This window comes from Natator depressus, chromosome 2 (assembly GCF_965152275.1).
Source record: "Natator depressus isolate rNatDep1 chromosome 2, rNatDep2.hap1, whole genome shotgun sequence".
Taxonomy (NCBI): Eukaryota; Metazoa; Chordata; order Testudines; family Cheloniidae; genus Natator; species Natator depressus.
In genome coordinates, this window is record NC_134235.1 from 224,581,022 (window position 1) to 224,605,803 (window position 24,782).

At 38.4% G+C, this 24,782-nt stretch overlaps 1 protein-coding gene across 1 annotated transcript in view; it reads left to right on the forward strand.

The window, feature by feature from the left end:
• Positions 1-1,143: 1,143 nt before the first annotated feature.
• Positions 1,144-24,782, forward strand: part of LOC141981925 (macrophage mannose receptor 1-like) — a 63,546-nt gene continuing 39,907 nt past the window's right edge. Inside the window, 13 exon segments of the mRNA XM_074943545.1 lie at positions 1,144-1,220; positions 2,804-2,886; positions 4,250-4,651; positions 10,865-11,038; positions 12,244-12,411; positions 12,987-13,100; positions 15,839-15,985; positions 16,950-17,132; positions 19,260-19,417; positions 21,259-21,372; positions 22,651-22,695; positions 22,697-22,767; positions 23,391-23,539. Coding sequence (XP_074799646.1) covers positions 1,144-1,220; positions 2,804-2,886; positions 4,250-4,651; positions 10,865-11,038; positions 12,244-12,411; positions 12,987-13,100; positions 15,839-15,985; positions 16,950-17,132; positions 19,260-19,417; positions 21,259-21,372; positions 22,651-22,695; positions 22,697-22,767; positions 23,391-23,539 — 1,885 coding nt within the window.

The window sequence follows — 24,782 nt, forward strand, 5'->3', positions numbered from 1 at the left end:
GGGCTTACAGTGGTGTTGTTTGGTCAATTTTTAACAATGTCCGATAAATTCTTGTGTAATGAGTTTTGCACTGTTGGGTCTAGGGGAAACCCTTAAATGTGAGAGCTTCTTGCAGAGGGTTCTGTAAAGCTCAGCAAAGGTTTGAGTTATCTAGGTGATACTGATCAGGATTCTTACTAGGGATAGGTGAAACGTTTCAACTGAAACTTTTTTTGGAGAAAAATGCAGATTCGGTGTCCAAGATATTTTTCAAATTCATGTTGGTGTCAGCTAATGGTTTTTGCCAAAAAAACCCTTAAAATCAGAAAAAAATTAACATTTTCTTTTAACATTTCCAAAACAAATGTGTTTACATTTTTGAGCCAAAAGAGCTTTTCATTTAAAAATTTCCTTTAGTTTCATTAAAAAGCGAAACAAAACATTTCATTTCCATTCAAACAAAAAGTTTTGTTCCAATCTAAAATTATTATTTTGATTGAGAATTTTGAAAAATGTTGTTTTCCATTGATGCAAAATGAATTTTTCTTTCAATTTTTGCAGAATTGCCCAAAAAAAGAAAGAGAGAAAAAAAAATCTGTTATTCACGTAGCTCTGGTTATTACTTATTTTTGTTTATGTTCTTATTCGATCAACATATTTTGTCCACAGTTGAAAAGTTCAAATTCTATTCTTTTCCATGCCTAATGTTTATAGTTGCTTGAGTTTCCATAGAGTTATATTATTCAGCAATTTATGCAGTTCCCCTTTTTAATTTTCTGGAGCTCCTTAAGGATCTTTCCTTCCTTTTGAGATTTAAGTTGAGCTGTCAAAACAAATAGCTTATGTCTAATTTTTGCATTTAGGTCTCTGTTTCGTAATCAAAGCAGAGACTTCTGAGTTTTTGTGCTGGCATAATTTCACTTTAGAATCTAATCTCTCAGCATTTTCCAACAAATACCTGCTATTTGCAATGGGTGTTTTAGCTCATATGACTTTATTTCATGTTACAGCACTTCTCACCCGAAACACTAAGTGACTTTCTTTCACAAAAGTTTTCTGGTGGTCGTACCTAGCAGTGTATCAACATTGGCATGTGGAGTCAAGGCAGCTCATAAATGCTATAAACATACAATAAGTGGAATGGCAGTGTAAAGGTGCTGTAAAATGAGTGCAGATAGCCTCCTGAGACTACAGGCTGGTGTAAAGGCTCTTCACCACCACTCTTCCCAGGCCTCTGCATCGTAAATATGTTGACTGTAGCAAGAGGTACCTACACTACTGCAGCTCACTTCTTCCCAGGGCCTACAAGTAGACTGAGGCTGCTCTGAGGAACTTGCAGAGCTCTGCACCTAGAATAGAGGGGGTGAGGTCCTTATTCCTGCTCCAGCCCCTGGATGCCAGGTAAAAGGGTTGACGTGATGTAAAGGAGCCCAAATGCCCCGGTTCTATAAGGGGAGGATTCACCTGGTGGAGACGCTTCAGAAGACAGCTGACCTGTGAGGACCCCCTCCCCCTCAAGCTCTGGTGTAGGGGACGTGTCAGGGGATAACCTGGGGGCGTGATTCATATGTGAGATGCGAGGCCACAGCACGCAGCACTGTGGAGATTCTGGGCAGGGCTGTGGGTCATAGTGTGGCCCTGCAACTCTGCTTAGATGCACTCCTCACAGCTTTTAAAGTTACACCAGCAGCCCTGGAGCAGCCCGGGACTGGAATTGTACAAAGCTTAAAGCCACCTTAGGGGCCCCACTCTCCCTGGGCTGTGTGTTCTGTGCTGCCCCTCCTAGAGGCACAATGCAGAATCTCACCCAAGGAATGTTACCTTTGCTACACCCCTTCCTCTGCAGCCTCATGCAAAAGAACAAAGTAACTGCGAATTAGGACCAATATTCATGATGAGCCATTCACAAACAATCCTGTGCCCATGTGTGTTTGGAAAAAGGATTCAGGGAACAATTTTGACCGATGAACAAATTGTAAAAAAAAATGTGATTGGTTTGTGCATAATTTATTATGAGAAAAAATGGCTCAATTAATCTAATAAATGTTTGCAAATATCATTTCAATCAGTTGTATTGCTGCCTTACTATGGCTTCAGTCTCATCTTATTCACACTCCTATTAAAAGACCCCTGTACTCATTTTTAAAATGTTTTCAACTTTCTCAATCTTTGGAAAGTTTGAATTTTGATCTGATTCTGGAGTAGAACTTTACAGCCAAATACAGTTTCTCTGAAACATGGGAACATGCAGACTACATCCCAACCTTACCATGCAGCTCTAAATAGGTCTTTATGGGGATGAACTATGGCACGAGAAAAGAGATATCCTAACTTCTAATTCTTGAAAAAGGAACACCACATGTATTTATCACAGAAATTTTGAAGGATTTCTGTGACTTGGGGTATCATAATTCTCAGTATTAGAAGGACTTTTAAAGCTTATCATAGAAGGAAAGGGACAAGTTATGCTTTTACTGCTGGTGCAGCATTTGCTCTCTAGAGAGCGGAAGACTTGACAACCTAAACATCTGACCTCTTTTTCACACAAACATGTCCCCAGAAAATCTGCACTGAACTGGCACCACTTTGCTTACCGCTTGCATTTCTGTGGAAGAAGACTTTAGCCTCAGTAGAAAGAGATTCACTTACATAATCAAAGTTTGCTCTGTGAATTCCTGGTGTTTCAAAATGCCACACGTGACAGGATATTTCCTTATTTAGAAACTTCCCGTGATCCATCTGCCTTCAGAACTAAGGAGGCCCTACTATGTAGCTCATTTCATATGGATCTTTTAGTTTGTGATAAGAACTACTGACACATCAGAAGAAAGCAATTAAATATTTGCAATGACTCTCTCACTATCCTGGTTTTGCTCTCTCTTATCCATGAAACTATTCAGCAGCTGGGTAAGTCCAGGTCCTAGATCTGTTGTAAATGAGGATATGAAAGTGCTTCTCTTCTCATGCTTTTCCTGGGTCACTTTAATGCCCTTTGATGCAGTCTGATTATTCTTTATATTTTATTTCTGAAATTATTAATTTGAATGGCTTATAGCAATAGAATAGGGATGCAGCTCTGTGTAACTGAGATGTGAAAAACAACATCTTGTCTGCTTAACCTTAAATGCCTCACAAATGTTCCCTATGGCGAGAGAGACAAGTTCTGATTGAAGTCACCTCTCCTTTACACAGGTGTAATTCCTTTAGCTTCAGTGGAGTTATTTCTGATTGACACTAGGATGCATGAGAGGAGAATCAAAGACTCAAAATTGGATTTGCAATAAAGGAAATGTGTCTGGAACATTATATAGTGTTGCCATGCCTGGAGCAGAGACATTGTCCCCTCAGGTTATGAACAGACCTCTATGTCCACACAATGCCAGCTGGTTCTACTCTGTGGAGCAGGGTAGCACTGGAATTTGACACAATGAGTTTTGAATGTATAAGAAATGTAGGGTTCAGCGTGAAAGAGTTGACTAGAAATTGATATTTCTGAAAAATGAAGGTGGAAAGGTTCAGTATGGAGAATTAGAAATACTCTGTAGGAACCTTTAAAAAAAATAACTGAAATAGGCAATTGGTTGACTTTCAGATTATTAAAGTAAAATCAGACCAGGATAGCACAGTAAATGACAGAGAGGAGGTTAGATACTTCGTTGTTATAATAAATAAATGATTGCCAGTAATACAACAAATTGCACAGCATTATTATTATTATTATTATTTTGCACAATAATGACACCAATGAATGGACAATCAGTGCAATGAAATTTGGTCTTAGGATTTGTCAAACTTTAAAATCTGAGTCTCTAAAATGGCGTTGTTGATTTTTATGATATATCATATTTAAAATATATAAATTACCAACGTTGTGTTTCAGGCTGTACAAATGTACAAGATATTACCACAGACGTTAGTCTAGTTAATAAACATACAAAGCAATTTTAACACACTATACCCAGTGATATCTGCTTGAAGTTATTTTGATTTCTCACAGTTCATCTTTGAAAGGCTTCTTGGAAAAATGTCTTATGCATTTTATCTGTGCATGTATGTGAATGATTGCTTCTCTCTGCATGCATGAGTGACACCTGATTTCTTTCTCCTCAGTTATCCATACTGCAGAAGAAATTTCTTCTTTCTGCTTAGGGTTTAACAGAACCTATAGTTAAGTGGTAAAAATCATGCTTCCTTCAGTAGGAAAAAATCTACTCTTCTGCTTACAAACCCCTCTGGCCAAAAAAATGTTTTTTCTCGTGTTGTTTTACAGAAAGTGGAATATTTTTAATATATAATGAAGACCACAAACGTTGTGTACAAGCTCACAGTTCTAGCTCAGTCAGAACTGCCATTTGCAACCAGGACAATGAGTCACAAAAATTCAAGTGGGTCTCTGATCACCAGCTTTTGAGTGTGGCATTAAAACTATCTTTGGGAGTGCCTTCAAAGAAAGACCAGGTTGCAATCACTCTGAATCCTTGCAACAAGACAAGTGAACTTCAACAGTGGGGATGCAGAAATGAAACCCTGTTTTCACTTGAAGGAGAAGATTTATTTTTTCATTCTGGCAACCGAGAAGAAGAAAATATCATAGTATCCAAGGGAGCAAGTGTAAAGAGCAAATGGAAGATCTATGGAACCACAGATGATTTGTGCTCCTGGGGCTATGAAGGTAAAGGTCTGAAAATTAATCCTTTTATTATTTTGCTAATTTCTTTGTGTATTTATTAGAGCATATGGACTCTTAAGCATTTGACCCCACAATCCTTGACTCAGTTTTGAATATGGATATATTGCAGAACTGGGCCTTGAGTGAACTGACCTTCCAAGTTGGTGGCTAATTTGAGAAAGGTAATTCTATCAAGTAAGTGTTAATAATGACACAAGGAAAACAATGTGATTACACTGTAGATGCAGCGCTTAGGGAATGATGACTGCTACAACATGTAGATGAAATTAGATGCTGATCCAACAAAACACTTAAGCATGTGATTTGCGGCATTGGTATCTTAGTGATTGTACCTGCCTTCTTTGACAAAGAAATGTGAAATTACACTGTGTGTAAGTACAAAGAGAACAGGAGTACTTGTGGCACCTTAGAGACTAATAAATCATCATCATCTTGTTAGTTTATTCAGCTACTCTGCATGAAAAATTACATTCTGCTCACTGGCTTATGTTTACTGCTCCCATCAAGTTTGGTGGCCCGAAAGGAAATTTTCTCCCATTCTTTCACTGTTTATGAATCTGGATGGAGAGAATACATTGAAAGATTAATTTATATTTTAAACCAGTTCATATGTAGAACATAAATCCATCTTAAAAATATTTTAAAAAATGAAATTAGTGAAAACAGCAATTTCCCTCATTTACCTCACAAGTCAGTGCTCCTGGGAGTTTGGTTTTCAATGGCTGTAGCTAGTGATAGTTGTTACTATATACACTGACCTGGAGAATAATTCAGATGTTTTTCTCTCTAAAGTCCTGATTCAGAAAAGCACTTGAGCAAATGTTTAAATACGTCCCTATTCCAGAAAGATCTTGAGCAGGTGTTTAACTCCCATTTGTTCAGTGGGACTTTGGCACTTGCTTAACAAGTCAGGCATGTGCTTAAGTGCTTTGTTGGCTAGGGATGCTTTTGTGAGTCAGCATCCCTACAGCTCCTTCACTTCCCAGTTTTCTTTTGATAATAATGGGCAGCAAGTGTGGAGAGACCTTGCCTCATATTGCTATAAAGTTATTTATTTGGGGTCCAATCTTGCAGTCTCTTCTCAGTCACAACACCTACTTGCTATAAGGGGGAGTTTTCTTTGTTAGTTTTAGTATTGCACTCTTCGCCATAGTATCTGAACAGAGTTGGGAGCATAGAAATTACCACACTGGATCACACCCAAAGTCCATCTAATCCAGTACTGTCTCTCTGACAGTGACTAGCAACAAATGCTCAAGAGGAAGGCATAAGAACCCTGTAGAAGGCAGCTGCAAGGGGATCTGCCCCACACATTAGGTCTTATCCTGATCTCTAATGGTTAGAGACTGGCTAAAGCCATGAAGCATGATGTGTAATATCTCTTCCAAAATGCTTGTGTTTAATTATAGTTTCTGGATATTCTTGTTACCTGTGTAAACATCCAATTCCTTTTTGAATCTCGCTAGGTCCTTGGTCTCAGTAGCTTCCTGTGGCAGTAAGTTCTACAGCCTTTCTACCCATTATGTAAAGAAGTATTTCCTTTTATCAGTGTTGAATTTCCCACCTTTTAATTTCATTGAATGTCTCCTTGTTCTTGTGTATGAGACAGGGAGAACAGAAGTTCCTGATCTACTTTCTTTATATCAGTCTTTATTTTATGTACTCTTTCTTATTCATTTCCTTTCTATAGGAAACAATCTGAATCATTTCAATCTCTCTTCATAAGATAATTTTCTAGGCGCTTGATCATTCTTATTACCCTTCTCTGTACTCTGTCTAATTTTGCAATATCCTTTTTGACAGGGGATGACCAATACTGCAAAAAGTATTCCAGATGAGGCTGCACCATTCGTTTATATAAAGTTATTATAATATTTTTCGTCTTATTCTCCATCCCATTCCCTATGCAGCCTAGCATCTTGTTTGCTTTTTTGATTGCAGCTGCACAGTGAGCCAAGGTTGTCACCAAGCTGTCTACAGAGATGCACAGGTCCCTTTCCTGATTTGATACAGTTAATTTAGACGCCCGTGAGGTGTACAAGTCACATTGTTGCCTCCAATGTGGATAACTTTGTGCAGTATGCATCCGATGAAGTGAGCTGTAGCTCACAAAAGCTTATGCTCAAATAAATTGGTTAGTCTCTAAGGTGCCACAAGTACTCCTTTTCTTTTTGCGAATACAGACTTACACGGCTGTTACTCTGAAACCTGTCTTTGTGCATTTATGTACATTGAATTTCATTTGCCATCAGGGCGCTGTCACAGGGTAACTGACTTTCTGAGAGGGGCAGGCACCTAGCCTACCTAAGACAAGCTCCACTAAAGAGAATGAGCCAACCCAGATCTACCTGTAAGTAGTTAATTGCCTGGATGGCTGGGCTGCAGTTAAATAGCTAAGAAATACCTGGTCGTAATAAAGGGTTAAGAGGGTCCAGTCAGGAAGGTCAGCAGAACAGAAGAAACTTTCCTGAGGGAAGGAGCTTCTCAGAGAGCTGGTTGGAGAGCCCACCAGAAAAGATGGACTTAGGAAAGGTGCACCTGTAGGGAGCAGGTTCTGAGAGAGAAGGGCTATGAATGCCAAGTGCCTAGGGAGGCCCAGTTTCAGCAAAAGGACCTTCCCATACAGTGGCAGGAGGTCCTGATCACTGGGGAACTATGTGCCGCTCCAGAGAAGAGCTGCAGTGGTTTGACCTCTGCAGGGGCCCTGTGACCCGAGAAGGAACTATTTCTCAGGTGGTGTCAGGAGGCCTGACTCCAGAAGAGGATCCCAAATCAAGATCTTGGATGGAGAAGAAGGATGGATTTGAATGATGCAGACAGACTAAGATTAATTCTCACTCCCCAGCTAGACTTTAGAGATGAAGACTTCCCTGCATGGCCTTTTGGCCTTTGATTAAATAAATGAGACCCCCCACCCTGGAAGGGACACTGTTCACTGCATAAAGCCTCACTGAACTTACTGAGAGCCCGTAAGAGGAAACTGTGTCAGGCACGCACCCCCGCAGCTGCACACTGGCCAGCCAGGGAGTATGCAGGGTGATGCCAGCTTTGACACAAGTTAGCTCCAGAGATGAGGGCATGCTACAACAGCTGCTCAGTCATCTAGCTTTCTTAAGTGTTTCTAAAGTTTCTCACAGTCCTCTCTGGTCCTGACTAAGCTAAAAACCTTTGTGCCCTCTGCAAATTTTGCTACCTTGCTACACTGTTCACAAATCATTAACAAATATATTAGGGAGTACGGGACCTAGTATGCATCCTTGAGGCACTGGCATGTTAACCTTTTGTCAGGATAAAAATTGTCTAATCTTACTTTTTTGCTTTCTACCTCCTAGCCAGTTTTTGGTCCATAACAATATTTTGCCTAATAACCCAGGATTAGTTCGTTTCTGTAGTAGACTCTTGTCGAAGGCGTTTTGGAAATCTATAAAAGTTATGTCAACTAGTTCTCTTTTATCCACTAATTTATTGACATGCTCAAAGAATTCTAAGAGATTAATGTACACAATGTACACAGTGTTTCTTTGCAGAAGCCCTGCTAGTTAGACATTATCATATCATGATCTTCCAGGTGTTTCATTGTTCTGTTTTTCATTAGAATTTCAACCAATTTTCCAAGTACACATGTAAGACTTACTGTTCTATAATTGAGAAAGTTTAACCTTTATAATCAACTTCTTTTTTGTTAGGGAAAAATACTTTTCAGTGCTTTAATTATATTTGTTTGGGACACTACAATCTTTTCTACCTCAGTAGAAGGTTATTTTCAATTTTAGTTTTACGTTTTCCATTGAGCTGTATACTTTTCCCTGTATTTGCTCAGTGTTCATGGTCACTCAGGAACTGATGATTAGCTGGAAAATTGAATATCAATCACTCAGGCTAAGAGGGTATGTAAAGAAATTAGTCATTTTCATTGACTTCACTTTTTTTCCTTATGTGGTTTAAGTCTGAACAAAAAGTCAATATTATTAACTATTTATATTTCATTCAAATTTCAACATATTTCTCCAGTTTTTTTATATATCCATATCTATAAAGCTATCTATCTATCTCTAGATATATACGTATGCTGTCAAGCAATTAAAAATTAATTGCAATTAATTGCACTATTAAACAATAATAGAATACTATTTATATAAATATTTTTGTGTTTTCCACATTTTCAAATATATTGATTTCAGTTACAACACAGAATACAAAGTGTACAGTGCTCACTTTATATTTATTTTTATTACAAATATTTGCACTTTAAAACACAAAAGAAATAGTATTTTTTAATTCATCTAATACAAGTACTGTAGTGCAATCTCTTTATCATGAAAGTTGAACTTACAAATGTAAAATTATGTATGAAAAATAACTGCATTCAAAAATAAAATGATGGAAAACTTTAGAGCCTACAAGTCTACTCAGTCCTACTTCTTGTTCACTCAATCACTCAGACAAACAAGTTTGTTTACATTTGCAGGAGATAATACTGCCTGCTTCTTGTTTACAATGTCACCTGAAAGTGGGAACAGGCATTCGCATGGCACTGTTGTAACTGGCGTAGCAAGATATTTACATGCCAGATGTGCTAAAGATTTATATGTCCATTCATGCTTCAACCACCACTCCAGAGGACATGTGACTATGCTGATGATGGGTTATGCTCAATAACGATCCAAAGCAGTGCAGACCAACGCATGTTGATTTTCATCATCTGAGTCAGATGCCACCAACAGAAGGTTGATTTTCTTTTTTGGTGGTTTGGGTTCTGCAGTTTTTGCATCAGAGTGTTGCTCTTTTAAGACTTCTGAAAGCATGCTCCACACCTCGTCCTTCTCAGATTTTGGAAGGCACTTCAGATTCTTAAATCTTGGGTCGAGGGCTGTAGCTATCTTTGGAAATCTCACATTGGTACCTTCTTTGCATTTTGTCAAATCTGCAGTGAAAGTGTTCTTAAAATGAACCAACATGCTGGGTCATCACCTGAGACTGCTATAACATGAAATATGTGTCAGAATGTGGGTAAAACACAGAGCAGGAGACATACAATGCTCCCTCAAGGAGTTCAGTCACAAATTTAATTAACGCATTACTTTTTAAATGAGCGTCATCAGCATGGAATTCTGTCCTCTGGAATGGTGCCCTGGAAGGGAAAAGAAGGGTCAGATGTCCCCACAGACACCTGTGGGGGGGTACATATTCGGCAGGGAACTGCAGCGGCAAAAGGAGCAGAATGTGGGGCCTCCAGGCGGCCCCATGGCAGCAGCTCCTCTGGCGCAGCTGTACCGCCTCCAGCCCTTCCACACAGCTCTGTCTCCTGTCTGGGGTCTGCACAGCCCCCACAGACGACAGGGTTCGGGGTGGGGGTGGGAGTGGTACCGGTTCAGCCATGCCGGAGGAGCTGCCAGCGTGTGGCCTCACATTCTTTTCCTTTCTCCTCTGCGGTTCCTGGTGCAGCAGGAAGACAGAGCCACGCCCCCAGGTAATGTGGGATGGGGAGGGGATGGGGAGAGCATGGGGTCCCCGAGCTGGGGGTGGGGAGGGGTCACGTGGGGAGATCACGTGCCTCCACTCCCCCTTTAACTGGTGCTCCCCTCTGTGCCCCTCCCATGAGTCGCCCAGTAGTAAATAAGAAGCAGGTGGCAGTATCTGCCATAAATGTAAATAAACTTGTTTCCCTTAGCGATTGGCTGAAGAAGAAGTAGGACTGAGTGGACTTGTAGTCTCTAAAGTTTTACATTGTTTTGTTTTTGAGTACAGTTATGTAACAAAAAAAACCTCCCCTACATTTGTAAGTTGCGCTTTCATGATAGAAATTTCACTATGATACTTGTATGAGGTGAATTGAAAAACACAATTTCTTGTGTTTATCATTTTTACAGTGCAATTATTTGTAATAAAAAGAAATATAAAGTGAGCACTCTAATTTCTGTAGAAACACAGTTTGTAGCAGAAATGTGATTTGTAAATGTTAAGTTAGAAAAGTTTTCCTGTCAAGGCTAAGACTGTTTTATAAAATGAGTAGGCTAATTGAGTCTGAGAACTTGGGGAACTGAATTTTTCAAGAGAAGGAGGAACGAAAATTTGCAAGGTGACCTGGAATGTGATGCTGTTCGGAAGGCATTCTCCAGCACGTGCTATATACAGTAGGCCCTGCTTACATTTATATATTATCACTTCTGTATCTTTATCATTTTGTCTCCTTAGATATCTTTACATTGCTAGGAAATGCAAATGGGGCACCCTGCGTATTCCCTTTCAAGTTTAATAGCAAATGGTATAGTGAGTGTACAGATGCTGGCAGGACAGATGGCTGGCTCTGGTGTGGTACAACCACAGACTTTGATGCTGACCAATTATATGGATTTTGCCCACTAAAATGTAAGTTCTGCATTAATATATTGTTTGCTACAGCACAGTATTTAACAAACCAACAGTAGCAAAATGTCACTGTCTTGCTAATGTTGAACAGTCTAACAGATAAAACTTCAGTATATGACTCATTCCCACATCCTGTTCTTCTTTGCAAGGCAGTAATATAAAATGTTGCATATGTGAATAGAAAAGGGTGCAATTTAAAAACAAAATAGCATGCAGTTCCTCTTACTTAAAGTCTTGCTGAAAAGCAGTATATAAGAATGTACCTCATTTACACCTTCCTATATTGCACTAATAGTATGTACATTGCCAAGTATTGTGTAATCCTGCAATGAGACCCTGTAGTAATGGCTATGCACATGAGAACAGAGTTACAGTTAATGTAGGATGCCTAGTTATGAATTTACTGACTCTAGAGACGGTAATATCTCATGTTGCAATAATCTAGTTTTATGCTTTCTAACTTGTGTGTTTTTTAATAAAACCCTCCATGAAAACCCGTTAGTCCCAACTTGTCTGAACTACTGCAACATTCTCCTTCCTCCACCATCTTCCCCACTTGCAATCTCTTAAAATTGCTGCTGCTAAAATGCTTCCTCTGCTATGGCTCTGCCTACATCAGTCCTTTTCCAAACCCCTTCCCTGACTTACCCTTGACTTTAACATGAACAACCAGTTTCTTCTCCTCACTTTCTCATTCATCACCTTACATCTCAGCTCTCACTGTCTCTCCGTTCTTCCCAAACTTCTCTTCCATCGTTGTGCCTTCTTCCATGATGCCTCTTATCCTTGAACTTCACTCCCTCTCCTATGGATTCAAAACGCTTCTCTATCATGATTCAGATCCCTGATTAAGACACACTTCTTCAAGTCCCTAGAGAGGGTGTTACAAACATCCAGCATAAAGGAATTCCCTCCATCTGCATTGGAGCAAACTGTTTCCACAGATTCACAGCCAACTCCATCATCAAGCCCTTCTAACCCAGTGTCCCCCACTTCACAAGTGGCAATAATTGCCAGATTCACATAATTGCTGGTGTGCTGACATTATTATCTTGTCTCCTTGGCCTACCTGAAATGTTCCCAGATTTCCTGTGGCCCTGGCACAATGATGTTTTACAAAAATATCAGACTCAGTTTGACTCCATAACTAATTTTACCTGGTTAGTCATTATTACTAGTAACCAGACGTATCTTTTGTTTCTCTGCAGGTAAAGACACCATCAGATTTTGGAAGATAGATCCTTCAACAGGTTTCCACTACCAGATCAACTCCCAATCAGCTCTAACATGGCACCAAGCAAGAACAAGCTGCCAGCAACAGAATGCAGAATTATTAAGTATCACACAGATGCATGAGCAAATGTATCTAAGAGGTAAAGGAACAACCCCCTAGAAAGCCCTGACTTGCATTCTGGGAATACTAGGCATAGTATTATAGCTACCTCCTGTGATAGTCTTTTTGGAGTGGTGGGATGGAGGGAACTTGTTTCATTTTCAGTGGTTAATGCTACTTCCAAGAGTTTATATAAAGGTGATTAGCATGGTATGAATGGATGTATGTGCTGATGGTTCCAATAATGTCAAGAAATTTGGTATTTTAGGCTACTTTAGGAATCGTTGTCAGTGAACAGAAGAGCAGTTCTTAACCTCCAGCTTGGAGCAGGGTAATAATGAAATTGACCCTTTGTTAATGTGTTTTACGTATAGCTTCAAGGCTGAGTTTACTCTATGGAATCTTGCTCATGTTCACTTTGCAATTGCTGCCATAAATAAAGGCTTTATTTGCAACTTCTTGTCAAAATCTCAGCATGAAATGTTAATTAGCTTCTTATTAGCCTGTCTGAAATCTCTGCAGCAAATACATGAATAATCTACAAAGTATAATCTTTACTGACTGGTCCTGTCTGAAAATGGAATAGTGCAGCATGTCATGTAATTTCTTGTTTAGGGTTAACTGAAAGTGTGGGTTCTGCTCTCTGGACTGGGCTTAACAGGCTGGATTTAAAGAGTGGATGGCAATGGATTGGAGGCAGTCCTTTCAGATACTTGAACTGGGCTCCAGGTAGGTATAAACCTATTGACTATTTAAAACCAGAATTCTGTTTTCATATTACCACAATATATCTCAGCTAGGGCTGCCAAGCAATTAAAAAACATTAATAAGGATTAATTGTGTGATTGAACAATAATGGAATACCATTTATTTAAATATTTTTTGATGTTTTCCACATTTTCAAATATATTTGATTTCAATTACAACACAGAATACAAATTGTACAGTGCCCACTTTATATTTATTTTTATTACAAATATTTGCACTGTAAAAAACAGAAGAAATAATATTTTTCAATTCACCTAAGTACTGTAGTGTAATTTCTTTATCATGAAAGTTGAACTTACAAATATAGAATTATGTAAAAAAACGAAACACCTACCTTCAAAAACAAAACAATATAAAACTTTAGCGTCTACAACTCCACTCAGTCCTACTTCTTGTTCAGCCAATCGCTCAGACAAACAAGTTTGTTTACATTTGCAGAAGATAATGCTGCCTGTTTCTTGTTTACAATGTCACCTGAAAGTGAGAACAAGCATTTGCATGACACTGTTTTAGCTGGCGTCACAAGATATTTACATGCCAGATGCGCTAACGATTCATATATCCCTTGATGCTTCAACAACCATTCCGGAGGACGTGTGTCCATGCTGATGACAGGTTCTGCTCAATAGCGATCCAAAGCAGTGTGGACAAATGCATGTTCATTGTCTGCGTATGCCACAAGAAGGACCCAAGACTTGTTATGGGTTTTAATCAGGACCCAACTTTATTATATAGATGTCTGGGACTACCCAGCAGATAAAGTGTACAGTGCAGGCTTATTCAAATAAATTCTCCGGGGCTTCCACCAGCCCCCCTTTGTTTCCATCCAGGTCCCCCAGCCATGGCTTGGACCTTACCATCCACCACACTTGTAAGAGGGTTAAGGAGGGCTATGAGAACGGGGCGGGGGGAGGGGGGCGAGGTTGGCTCCCTGCTGTACCAATCATAGAAGTCCCCAACCCCCTCCCCTGTTCTGTTCCATTATCCATTCCTGTTCTGTTCTATTATTACTCCTTTTAAGTCCTTTACCAGGCCATTTATCTGGTCACTGGCTGCCCTCCCTATGGAGTACCTGCACTGAACATCCGCCCAACCTTACAAAATAAGTTGTGACATATGGCCTACCACCTTTTCTTCTCACCAGAAAAGGTCTTCCCAAAGCAGTGTGGACCGACGCATGTTCATTTTCATCACCTGAGTCAGATGCCACCAGCAGAAAGTTGATTTTCTTTTTTGATGGTTTGGGTTCTGTAGTTTCTGCATCAGAGTGTTGCTCTTTTAAGACTTCTGAAAGCATGCTCCACACCTCGCCACCTCAGATTTTGGAAGGCACTTCAGAGTCTTAAACCTTGGGTCGAGGGCTGTAGCTATCTTTAGAAATTTCACATTGGTATCTTCTTTGCATTTTGTCAAATTTGAAGTGAAAGTGTTCTTAAAATGAATATCCTATTATTGATTCACATTGTCCTGGAGACCCAGAACAGAAATATAAAAGGCCCTCAGATGCAGGGGGTCTTTTCTAATATGCACCCCCTCTCCCTCTGCAAAAAAGCATCATTCACTGGAGTTAAGTACATCTTTTCAGGAAGGCACAAGAGGTGCTTGATGCTCAAAGACTCACTTTGGCATTAGACTGCACCCAGTGAGAGATTGGGGGGAAGGGGAACTTTGAACTGACGATGATCATTAATAATAACCTATAAGATAATAGCCTGTGCATACAGAGTTAGATATAGATATTTGTTTTTATTTAGATGGTTACATGTGGTTAAATACTCTTGGTAGAAAGTTATAGTGTGTATGTGTATTCGAATAATTATTTTTATTATATATACTTTTAATATATTTAATGTTATTGTAGATAGGTGGAATCCAGTTCCATTCTGGTTAAGTAAAATCCCTGTTATGTTTTGTTTTTGTATTTTTTGACTACCAGGTGTATTACTTTGTCTACTAATAAATAACCTTTTATCACAGTATAACCCACCCACCATCACAGACAGACACACATACGCGTCTCGCCTGCTGAATACATTATACCACCACTGTGACAGACAATTGCTAAATCTAGGTCAGTGGTTTTGGGACAGGGTAACCCTTTCATGTATTTCAAATTATAACACAATACCTTTACTCTGAGAGGTCAGTTTACACGTGCATAATTTTTACTGTGAACAAAAGCTTGTTCAAGAATCTATAGAAGACTACAATATTCCAGTACTATAAATGTTGAGTTAACTTCTGTCCTGAGAGTACATGGATGTAAGTGAGGGCAGGATCGGCTCATTAACTATACTGCTAAGCAGTCGTATCAGCATATATTTCGACTTCTCTTGTAAGATATATCCGTTATAATATACTCAGAAATGTATGTGGGCGCAAACCATAAAAATAGATTTGCCTTTCCCATAAATTCAGTTTTTCTTGTTTCAGATCCTATTATGATGGGATTTTTAAGGTCAAAGGGATGATGGAACTGAATGAACCTCGAGTTCAGATGTTTTTCCTGTTCCTTAAACCTGAATACTACATATAGATATTTCTAAGACTGCAAATCTGAGTTTGGATTGAAACTGGGGAAAAAATGAGAATGTCCTGGTTAACATTCATCCAGGAACAAGCTCCCCAGACATATTTAAAACTCAGAACTGTTCTTGACATACAGGGAGATTCTCTTTTTTTGTGTCTTTTTTTCAAAGGAAGTCCCTCTCCAGAGTCTGGAAAAATCTGTGCAGCTTTAAATCCTGGAAGAAATGCTAAATGGGAAAACTGGGAATGTGATCGGAAACTTGGCTATATTTGCAAAAGGGGAACCACAAGTTTAGATTCTTTCACTGTTCCCTCAGGTAAGTCAGTCAATAAAAATAAAGTTTGTTGATCTGTACTGTAGCATTACAGGCTGCCAAGGTGAGCAGATACAAAGATAAAATGCATTTTATCTATATGAAATTACGAACTGTTTTCAACAGGCAGGAGTTCTTTTCCTAACATACACATACACTCTTCTGTTTTGTTGGTTTTCATTTTGCAACCACTCTGCCCTTTACCCTGTTTAAACATCATGGGCTGGATCTTCTGACCCACTGGCACAGCAGTGAGTAAAGATGGGGGAGGAGAAAAGGAACTTAAAATCCACCTTTTCCATAGCATTTCTGCCAAAGCGTCACTGAAATATTCACAAGAGTGAACATAAGAAGGGGAGAAGATGGCTGAAACAAAGTGAATAGTTTTTTCATAAAGGGGCAGAAAGTAAGAAGTGAAAAAGCAAAGGAAGAAAACAAGTGACACATCACAGAGGTGGTGCACAAGTTATTTTAAGGGAACAGGGCTTTTTCTTGTAATTTTTCCCTATATCCATATCTGGGAAGTTCAGCTAGTCCCATATATAGTCTGATGTTTCTTAGTGAAAGCATCTATTTTAAAAATACTCACTCCAAAGGCATTCAGCATTAGATTACAACAATTTCTGATGTTCAGTTAACTGAGAATCAGTTATGAAATAATATATAAAAAGATGTCAATACCTACAGATTACTTAGCTGTAATATAGGAAAATCTTACATCTGACATTAAAAATAGTAGCTATATTCAAATGTGTACATCTTACAAATTGTAAAGTGCCCGCTTTTTAAAGTGTTTTAAAATGTTCATATTTTTAATCTTTCATTTGACTATACTGATATTTTCTATAGCAGATTCTCCATGAAATATTAGACCTGACTTTCAGACTTTTGTACAGAATGAAAGCAAATACAGCCAATTTCATTTACTTTGTTTTTTTAATTATGCTGATACATTGTTTAATTTTAGATGATTTGGGGCCTATTAAATGCCCAGCTGGATGGATGTCATATGCAGGTCACTGTTACATGATTCACAGGGAGCCCAAAATATGGAAAGAAGCCTTGACTTCTTGTAGAAAGGAGGATGGTGATCTGGCCAGTATCCACAGTGTTGAAGAGCACAGCTTTATAGTGTCTCAGCTTCGGTTCAGTGAGTATTTTCACGGGACAGTAATTTGCCTCTGTTCATATTTATAATGTTCCACTTGGCTGGTTTATATTGTTTAAACTAAAATGTCTGTAGCCAAAGAACATAGATCAGAATTCACTTGACATATGGAGGGGATAGATTTTATTTGATGAAATGATGAAAAATAAAATACAGTTGTACAATATGGAACAATTTTTAAAAAATCTCAAAATTATAATTGAAATTTCCTTTCAAGGTGAACAAAACATTTCATTTGAACTGAAAAATAATTCTTTTGACTTTTTGATTTGCTAAAAATTGTTTTACTTCAAATGATTTTTTCCTCAATTTTTCAGAGTTATCAGTGAACTGAAAAATCTATTATTTACCTACTTGTAATGAAAGTGCATATTCTACTGTGAATAGCAATGTGAGGTATGTATTTTTACCCATTTGTTTTGTTTGTCTTTGAAGAGATGTGGCATAAGGTGAGTAGGGTACATACATTTTGCTAAAAAGTTTTAAAGGTAGAGTAGGGTGAATAATGGATTTTTTTATCATTGGCAATTCTGAAAATTTGGAAGGAAAAAATTAGTTTGGAATCAGACTGATTTTTTTTTTATGATCAGAGAATTCAAAAGTTGAAGCAAAATTATTTTGGATTGCATGAAACATTTCATTTCAGAAAAATGTTTCATTTCAATTTGAATCACTTTTAACTATTTTTGAATTTCTAAAATTAAAGAGAAATTTTTTGAAATGAAGTATTTCAAATCAAAATAAAACATTTTGCTTTGAGAATGTCAAAAATAAATATTTGCGTTTTTTTGTTTGGTTGGGGTTTTTTTTTTTACCTTAAACAAACAATTCAGTGAAATTTGACACACATTCTCAAAAACACTAAATCTGCATTTTTTTCACCAAAAAAAATTTTTGGCAAAAGAATTTCACCCAGCCCTGCTTAAAGTGTTTGTTAAATGTATGAGTAACTTTTTTTTTCTTGGTAGGTGGGTACAGTGTGTGAGAACAGGAAGTATGATTTTTGAAGAGTTAAAGTAAAGTTTTGTATGCATTATTTTATTCTAAATATACTGGCAATGTGTTTTGGACAAAGTCTAGAACCATGCTATTGTAACAGATAAGCCCCCCCCCCGTTATTTCTCCAGCTGTTGTTGTTAAGAGGAGCAACCAAGGTTTCTGATAAAGCAGCAAGAATTCATTTCTTTGTGCTACATCTTAAGATTCTTGAGCACAACTTCCTCATTCCAAAATCAACATGAAACTTTATCCTATAGAAGGATTGTTAACACACTGTCAAGGTTCCTTCCCCACTCTGAACTCTAGGGTACAGATGTGGGGACCTGCATGAAAACCCCCCTAATCTTATTTTTACCAGCTTAGGTTAAAACTTCCCCAAGGTACAAACTATTTTACCTTTTGTCCCTGGACTTTATTGCTGTCACCACCAAGCATCTAACAAATATAACAGGGAAAGAGCCCGCTTGGAAATGTCTTTCTCCCCAAAATCCCCCCAAGCCCTACACCCCCTTTCCTGGGGAAGGCTTGATGAAAATCCTCACCAATTTGCATAGGTGAACACAGACCCAAACCCTTGGATCTTAAGAACAAGGAAAAAGCAATCAGGTTCTTAAAAGAAGAATTTTAATTGAAGAAAAAAATAAAAGAATCACCTCTGTAAAATCAGGATGGTAAATACCTTACAGGGTAATCAGATTCAAAACATAGAGAATCCCTCTAGGCTAAACCTTAAGTTACAAAAAGACACAAAAACAGGAATATACATTCCATTCAGCACAACTTATTTTATCAGCCATTTAACCAAAACAGAATCTAATGCATATCTAACTAGATTGCTTACTGACTTTTTACAGGAGTTCAGACCTGCATTCCTGCTCTGGTCCTGGCAAAAGCAACACACAGACAGAGCGAACCCTTTGTTCCCCCCCCCTCCAGCTTTGAAAGTATCTTGTCTCCTCATTGGTCATTTTGGTCAGGTGCCAGCGAGGTTATCTTTAGCTTCTTAACCCTTTACAGGTGAAAGGGTTTGTCCTCTGGCCAGGAGGGAATTAAAGGTGATTAGCTTTCCTTTTATATTTATGACACACACAAACTGTTTTTATGTTTTAGAGCCAACAGATGAGCTGTGGATTGGACTGAATGATTTTAAGGTTCAAATGTTTTTTGAATGGAGTGATATGAGTCCTGTGACATACACCAAATGGCAACGTGGAGAACCAACCAGAGCAAACAACAGGCAAGAAGACTGTGTAGCTGTGAAGGGCCAGGTAACATAATCCGATCAATGTTAACACAGTTAACATTGAAGGTAGCTTCCCAATATACATCTGGTTTTGACCCCCAATTTCATCACCTAGCCATGGCCAGACTAAAGAGTAGGTTCTACAGGCCCCTGGTGAGGCCTAGAGTCACAGGATGAGATCAGAAGAGATGAAGAATCCACCACATAGTACCTAAGTTGTTTCAGTGGTTGGTTACAACTAACCATTCAATGGTTAGTAAGATGCTAAGAATTTGCATCTTATTTCTAGTAAAAATATATTCTAGCATCAGCTTCAGCCATTGTTATGCTTTTGCCTGCTAAATTAGAGAGCTCTCTACTAAATTAGAGAGCTCTCTACTACCAGAAATTTGTTACCTCTTAACTTTTTCTTGGATAAACTAAATACACTAAGGTTTGCTTTATTTTTGGTGAGGAGTGGTGCCTTTCATTAGTTTGTGGTGAATTATGTAATTATTAGCTGTGGTTTATCATTCATAAGCATATACTATTTAGATATATTTAATATTGGTGAAGGAAGTGGCTGCCTACTTGTTAAGTGGTACTTCATGCAGACAGCACATTTCACCAGTGCTTTGAGATCTGCAGTGGTTGCCAAAGAGCCTATAGGTGGAATTTAAGGTGCTGATATGGTCGATAAAGACCTATTTGATTTGAGCCCTGCCCACTTGAAAGATTCTCTCTCTTTTCATGTTAAATCATGATGCTTGTGACTTTTGGAGATATTCAAGCTAGTACACATTGTCTGTGATGAGTCCTTGACTGACTTCCTTCACTGCCCCTTTGGACTGACAAACCAGATTTGTTGTATTACAGAGTGTTCTCCAAGGCTTGCTTATTTACTGGGGGCTAGGTGGCAAGAGGGACAGGCATTTGGTAGAGAGAAGTCAAAGGACTTTGTATGAATTAAAACTGAATTAGTTTAACATCTTTGCTGGTGGCTAAAATATTGTTAATATTTTGTAGCAACATTGTCAAAGGCAATTTACTGTGCAACTTATATTATGGATGTAATTTTAAAATTGTACACATCCTTAGACTCAAACTAGCGCAAATATTGAATTAGATTATTATTACCATAGTGCCTAGGAGTCTAGTGGTGGACAAGGTGCTATACAGACACTAAACAAAGGGTGTTCCTGTCCCAAGGAACTTACAAGCTAAATATAAGAGAGAACAGAATGATACAAACAGACCAATGGGGGAGTATAAGGAAGGAAACAATGGCACAGTATTAGCTAGTATGATGGGAAGTGATCTCAGCACATACCCAAAGCTAGGGTGACCAGATAGCAACTGTGAAAAAACAGGACGGGGGTGGGGAGTAATAGGCACCTATATAAGAAAAAGTCCCAAAAATGGGCTGCCCCTTTAAAAACAGGACATCTGTTCACCCTACCCAAAGCTAACTGACTAATTGTTGTTTCAATACAGAAAGAGCTAAACATTGACTTTTAGTTTAAAATGACATTTATTTCAGATTAAGTAGATGAACAACAAGAAAGAACAAAGAGGAAACCACCATGAGCACACAATGCTTGTGTCTGCTTTGTAGCAGACTTCAGTAGAGTAGATTCGCTGACAAAGGTGGTCTGGACACAATCTTCATAGTATCTTTGCCTGCTCCCACAATGACACTGTCACCGCTATACGGTCTGTGAAAGTAATGTGATTTATATTTCTAAACCAATTAATAGAAGAGTGTAAGAAAGAAAGAAACAGGATTTTCTCTTTCAAAGAACAGGACAGATAAAGGAAATGACCAGCTTTCTAAAGACTCTGAATCTCTCTTCACTGACATTCCTTTCTTCCTTACGCCATATTCAGGATGGCTACTGGGCAGATCATCTTTGTGAAAAGAAAGTTGGTTACATCTGTAAAAGGAAACCATTGTCACAAGTGTCTCAGGAAATGGAAAGCACAGATGCAGGCTGCCAGAAAGTAAGTGGGCAGTAAGAGTACAATTAATTTTCAAAATCAATGGGAGGTTTGCGTGCAAACAACTCAAAATGAATTATATAGATATCCAGGAAATTAAATTGTACTACTAGGTTTCACTCTCTTTCAGTTACTCTGTCCTTCATTATGCCATCTACAGTAACCACTTTTGAAGGAGCCTAGTATTTTTGCTGTAAAGCGTTGGTAAATTATGCATATTGATTATTTCTAATCTGAAAAAAATACTACTTCTGTTAAGACAAATCTGGTCTGAATTCATTTTGTATTTATATGTATGCTCCGATACTGATAACTGGGGCCAAAAATGCCACTAAACAAAATTTTCAGAGAATTCCACAGATAATTTTTATATGTATATAATACATATGTGCCCAGGCGAATATAGTCACAAAATCATTCACAAACAGCTCAATAGTGTTAATAAAATGCATTCCATGCTCTTCTTACTACATTCTGTTGCCCACCAAGTCAATATCATTAGGTCTCAATTGAGCATGTCCTCAGAAGGAATCGCATTCCAGGGCTTCACTATAATCAGCAGGTAAGGAAAAGAAGATTGTGGAGGCTAATTAAATTAAAATACTAATTAGATACTTTGCTAAAGCTGGACGCACTTTGGAGAGAGCAGCACATTAGGCAGGACTTGTTTTTACCCGAATGTGTTCTTTCTCGCTGCTCTGTAGTAGGTAGCACATCCTGTGATGCAGGGAAAGATGGCTAATGAAGCAGGCAGAGCAGAGGAGGCAGGTTAGAGGGCAAGGAGAGCCGCAAGGATGGAAGGTGGGGTGGGCTCTAGTGCAGGTATGACTTTCTTCTGAATAAATCAACTAACAGCAGAGCTGGCATCTATGTCCTTTCAGGTCTGGTACAACTCTGGAGGTCGTGAGAATTTTGCAGTAGACCAAGCACAAATTGAGACTACTCCACTTTCGGCACATTGTAATAGGGAAAATAGTACTGATGTCATTTTACTCATGGTTAGGCAGAGTCGGTCAAACATCCCTGTAAGTTTGCATGTAGTGTTCCTTCAATTAAATATACAAAACCACTATTCCTTGTGGAAATGCTGAGAGCAAGTTCTAAATAAGAATGTTCTGCCTCTGATGACATTCTTTTCCTCATTATGTCTTAGTTTGGCTTTAATGATGAATTCTTAATTAATATATTATTAATACACTTAAAATGGGTAGAGTTCATTCAATGTGAAGTATATCACAATTCATCAAGAACTCATGCAGATGCCTGATGGTCATGTTACAGGGCTGGAAAAGATATGGCACATACTGTTATTCTATTGGACAGATACCCTTTAACGTTTTCAGAAGCAAATGGAATCTGTGCAAGGAATAAGGGTTACCTAGCTTCAATTGAAAATAGGTATGGTAATGACTTTTTTTTTTACTTTTACCTTTGTGCTAATGATGGAAATAACGTAGAGCTTCCTAAGTTCTAAAACAGCCTAGAACTTGTTTATCAAATCTAATGTTGTGTCAAATAAAAATTGTCTAATCTGCAAATAAAAAATCAAGGTGAAATGTTAAAGTTACCTGCTCCTGTGATTTTTTAAATTTTATTTTATTTTATTTTATTTTATTTTATTTTATGTTTTTACAAAATTTCCTTTCAGGGGAATAAGTCATTTTTGTTTTGGAATAGTGCTTTTCTACATTAGAAAAACCACCACCTCATGCCATAGCTGCATCCCTAATTTTAGTACCAAATGGTCAGTAGAATGCCCCAAAACTGAGACAAAAGCAAACAAACAAAAATCTGACTTCCTCTTTCCCAACCTATCCCTCAGGCTTTCATGGTTTAGTGAACAGCAGAAAAGAAGAACTCAATTGTTATAAATTATGAACATTCCAAAGTTAATCTTGGTGCCTTAATAAAGCTGCTTGAATTATGTTAGTAATTATATCTTGTTTAGTTTAAAAATAAATGCTACCATGAAAACGAAACTCAATTTCTCTTTGGTTTGACACTTACTATCCTTTTTACAGGTATGAACAAGCCTACCTGATTAGTCTAGTTGGGCTGAAGCCCGAAAAATATTTCTGGGTATGTCTTTCAGATGTAGAGGAACAAGGGACTTTCAAGTGGACCAATGGTGAAGCAGTTCTGTTCACTCACTGGAATTCAGCCATGCCTGGTATGTGCTGCAGTGCTGTGTGATGTATACTGTCTGTGCTTTAAATATGGTCTAAGAGACTGAATGTTGAATCTCCAATGAGATTTCATTCTCTATCCCTTAGTAGATTTTACAGTTGTTGATCGTTCTCAAATACACCTTTGTTGATTGGTTTCATTGTCAGGAGATTTGATATTTCTATACTCAGACGAATACTATGACTTCTGACATGCTATCTCCATAAGGTTAACCTATTGGCTAGTCTTCACACGGAAATTAGATTACCTCACAGCGCCTTAAGTGGGGCGGGGGGATGGGGGAGTGGTGGCACAGTGGCAGTGTTGTGTGGTTTGCTGGGGGAAAGGGTATACCCCTTTAAGACGTAGAGAAACATGGGTGCTAGTGCAGCCACAAAGTGGGGATGCTAACTCATCCCCCCAGGTGACCTGATTGGAAGGGAGGGGAGACAATATATTGTAAATGGGCAGGAAGAGCCCTTGCGAACCCAGAATAAATGAGATTCCCAGACGCTTATTAATAAAGTTGTGGCCTAATTAAACCACATCCAGTGTCTCCTGTTCTTCTTCCTGTATGGCTGGACAATCACAATCCTTGTCATTGTTATTAGAGCCTTGTGTCTTGTGTTGGTCTCGCACTCATCCCCCTAACTTGGGTGATACTTAGCACTGGATAGAAGTGGCCCAAATAGAGAAATAGTAGGTATTGTGCTATGTTAGAAATTAAACAATTGTATAACTAGAGATTATCATACTTTGCTCGTTGCATTTGTATTGCTAGCCTGAATATATGGAAACTTCCTTGCAAACAGATGTCTGGAATAGTTTGTTAGGACCTGATCCAAAGGAAAACACTCACATTAGCATCAATAGGTAGTGGATTGGGCCTTTTATCAGCAAATTCTTTAAATCATTTTGATACGGATGGATTTTTTTAGGTGATTTAATGCTCTTTACTCTATATGGGAATAACATTCTGCATACCATTTTCAGGACTTCTCATGGTCAATGTGGTGAAGGTTCATGTTTAAATTCTGTAGGGATTTCCTTTTTGCTAAAAGTGCTCATGGGACTTAGCATATCACGTGTGCTGCTGGTGTATGTATGCATATATCATGTATATACTGAGGACCTGATTTTTGGTGACAGTAAAGCCACTTCGCACAGCCAGAGCAGAGCTGTTGTATTTACACTCACATTAAGGTCCTTTATATGACTAGAGTAGTAAACGGGCCTGAATGTAAATG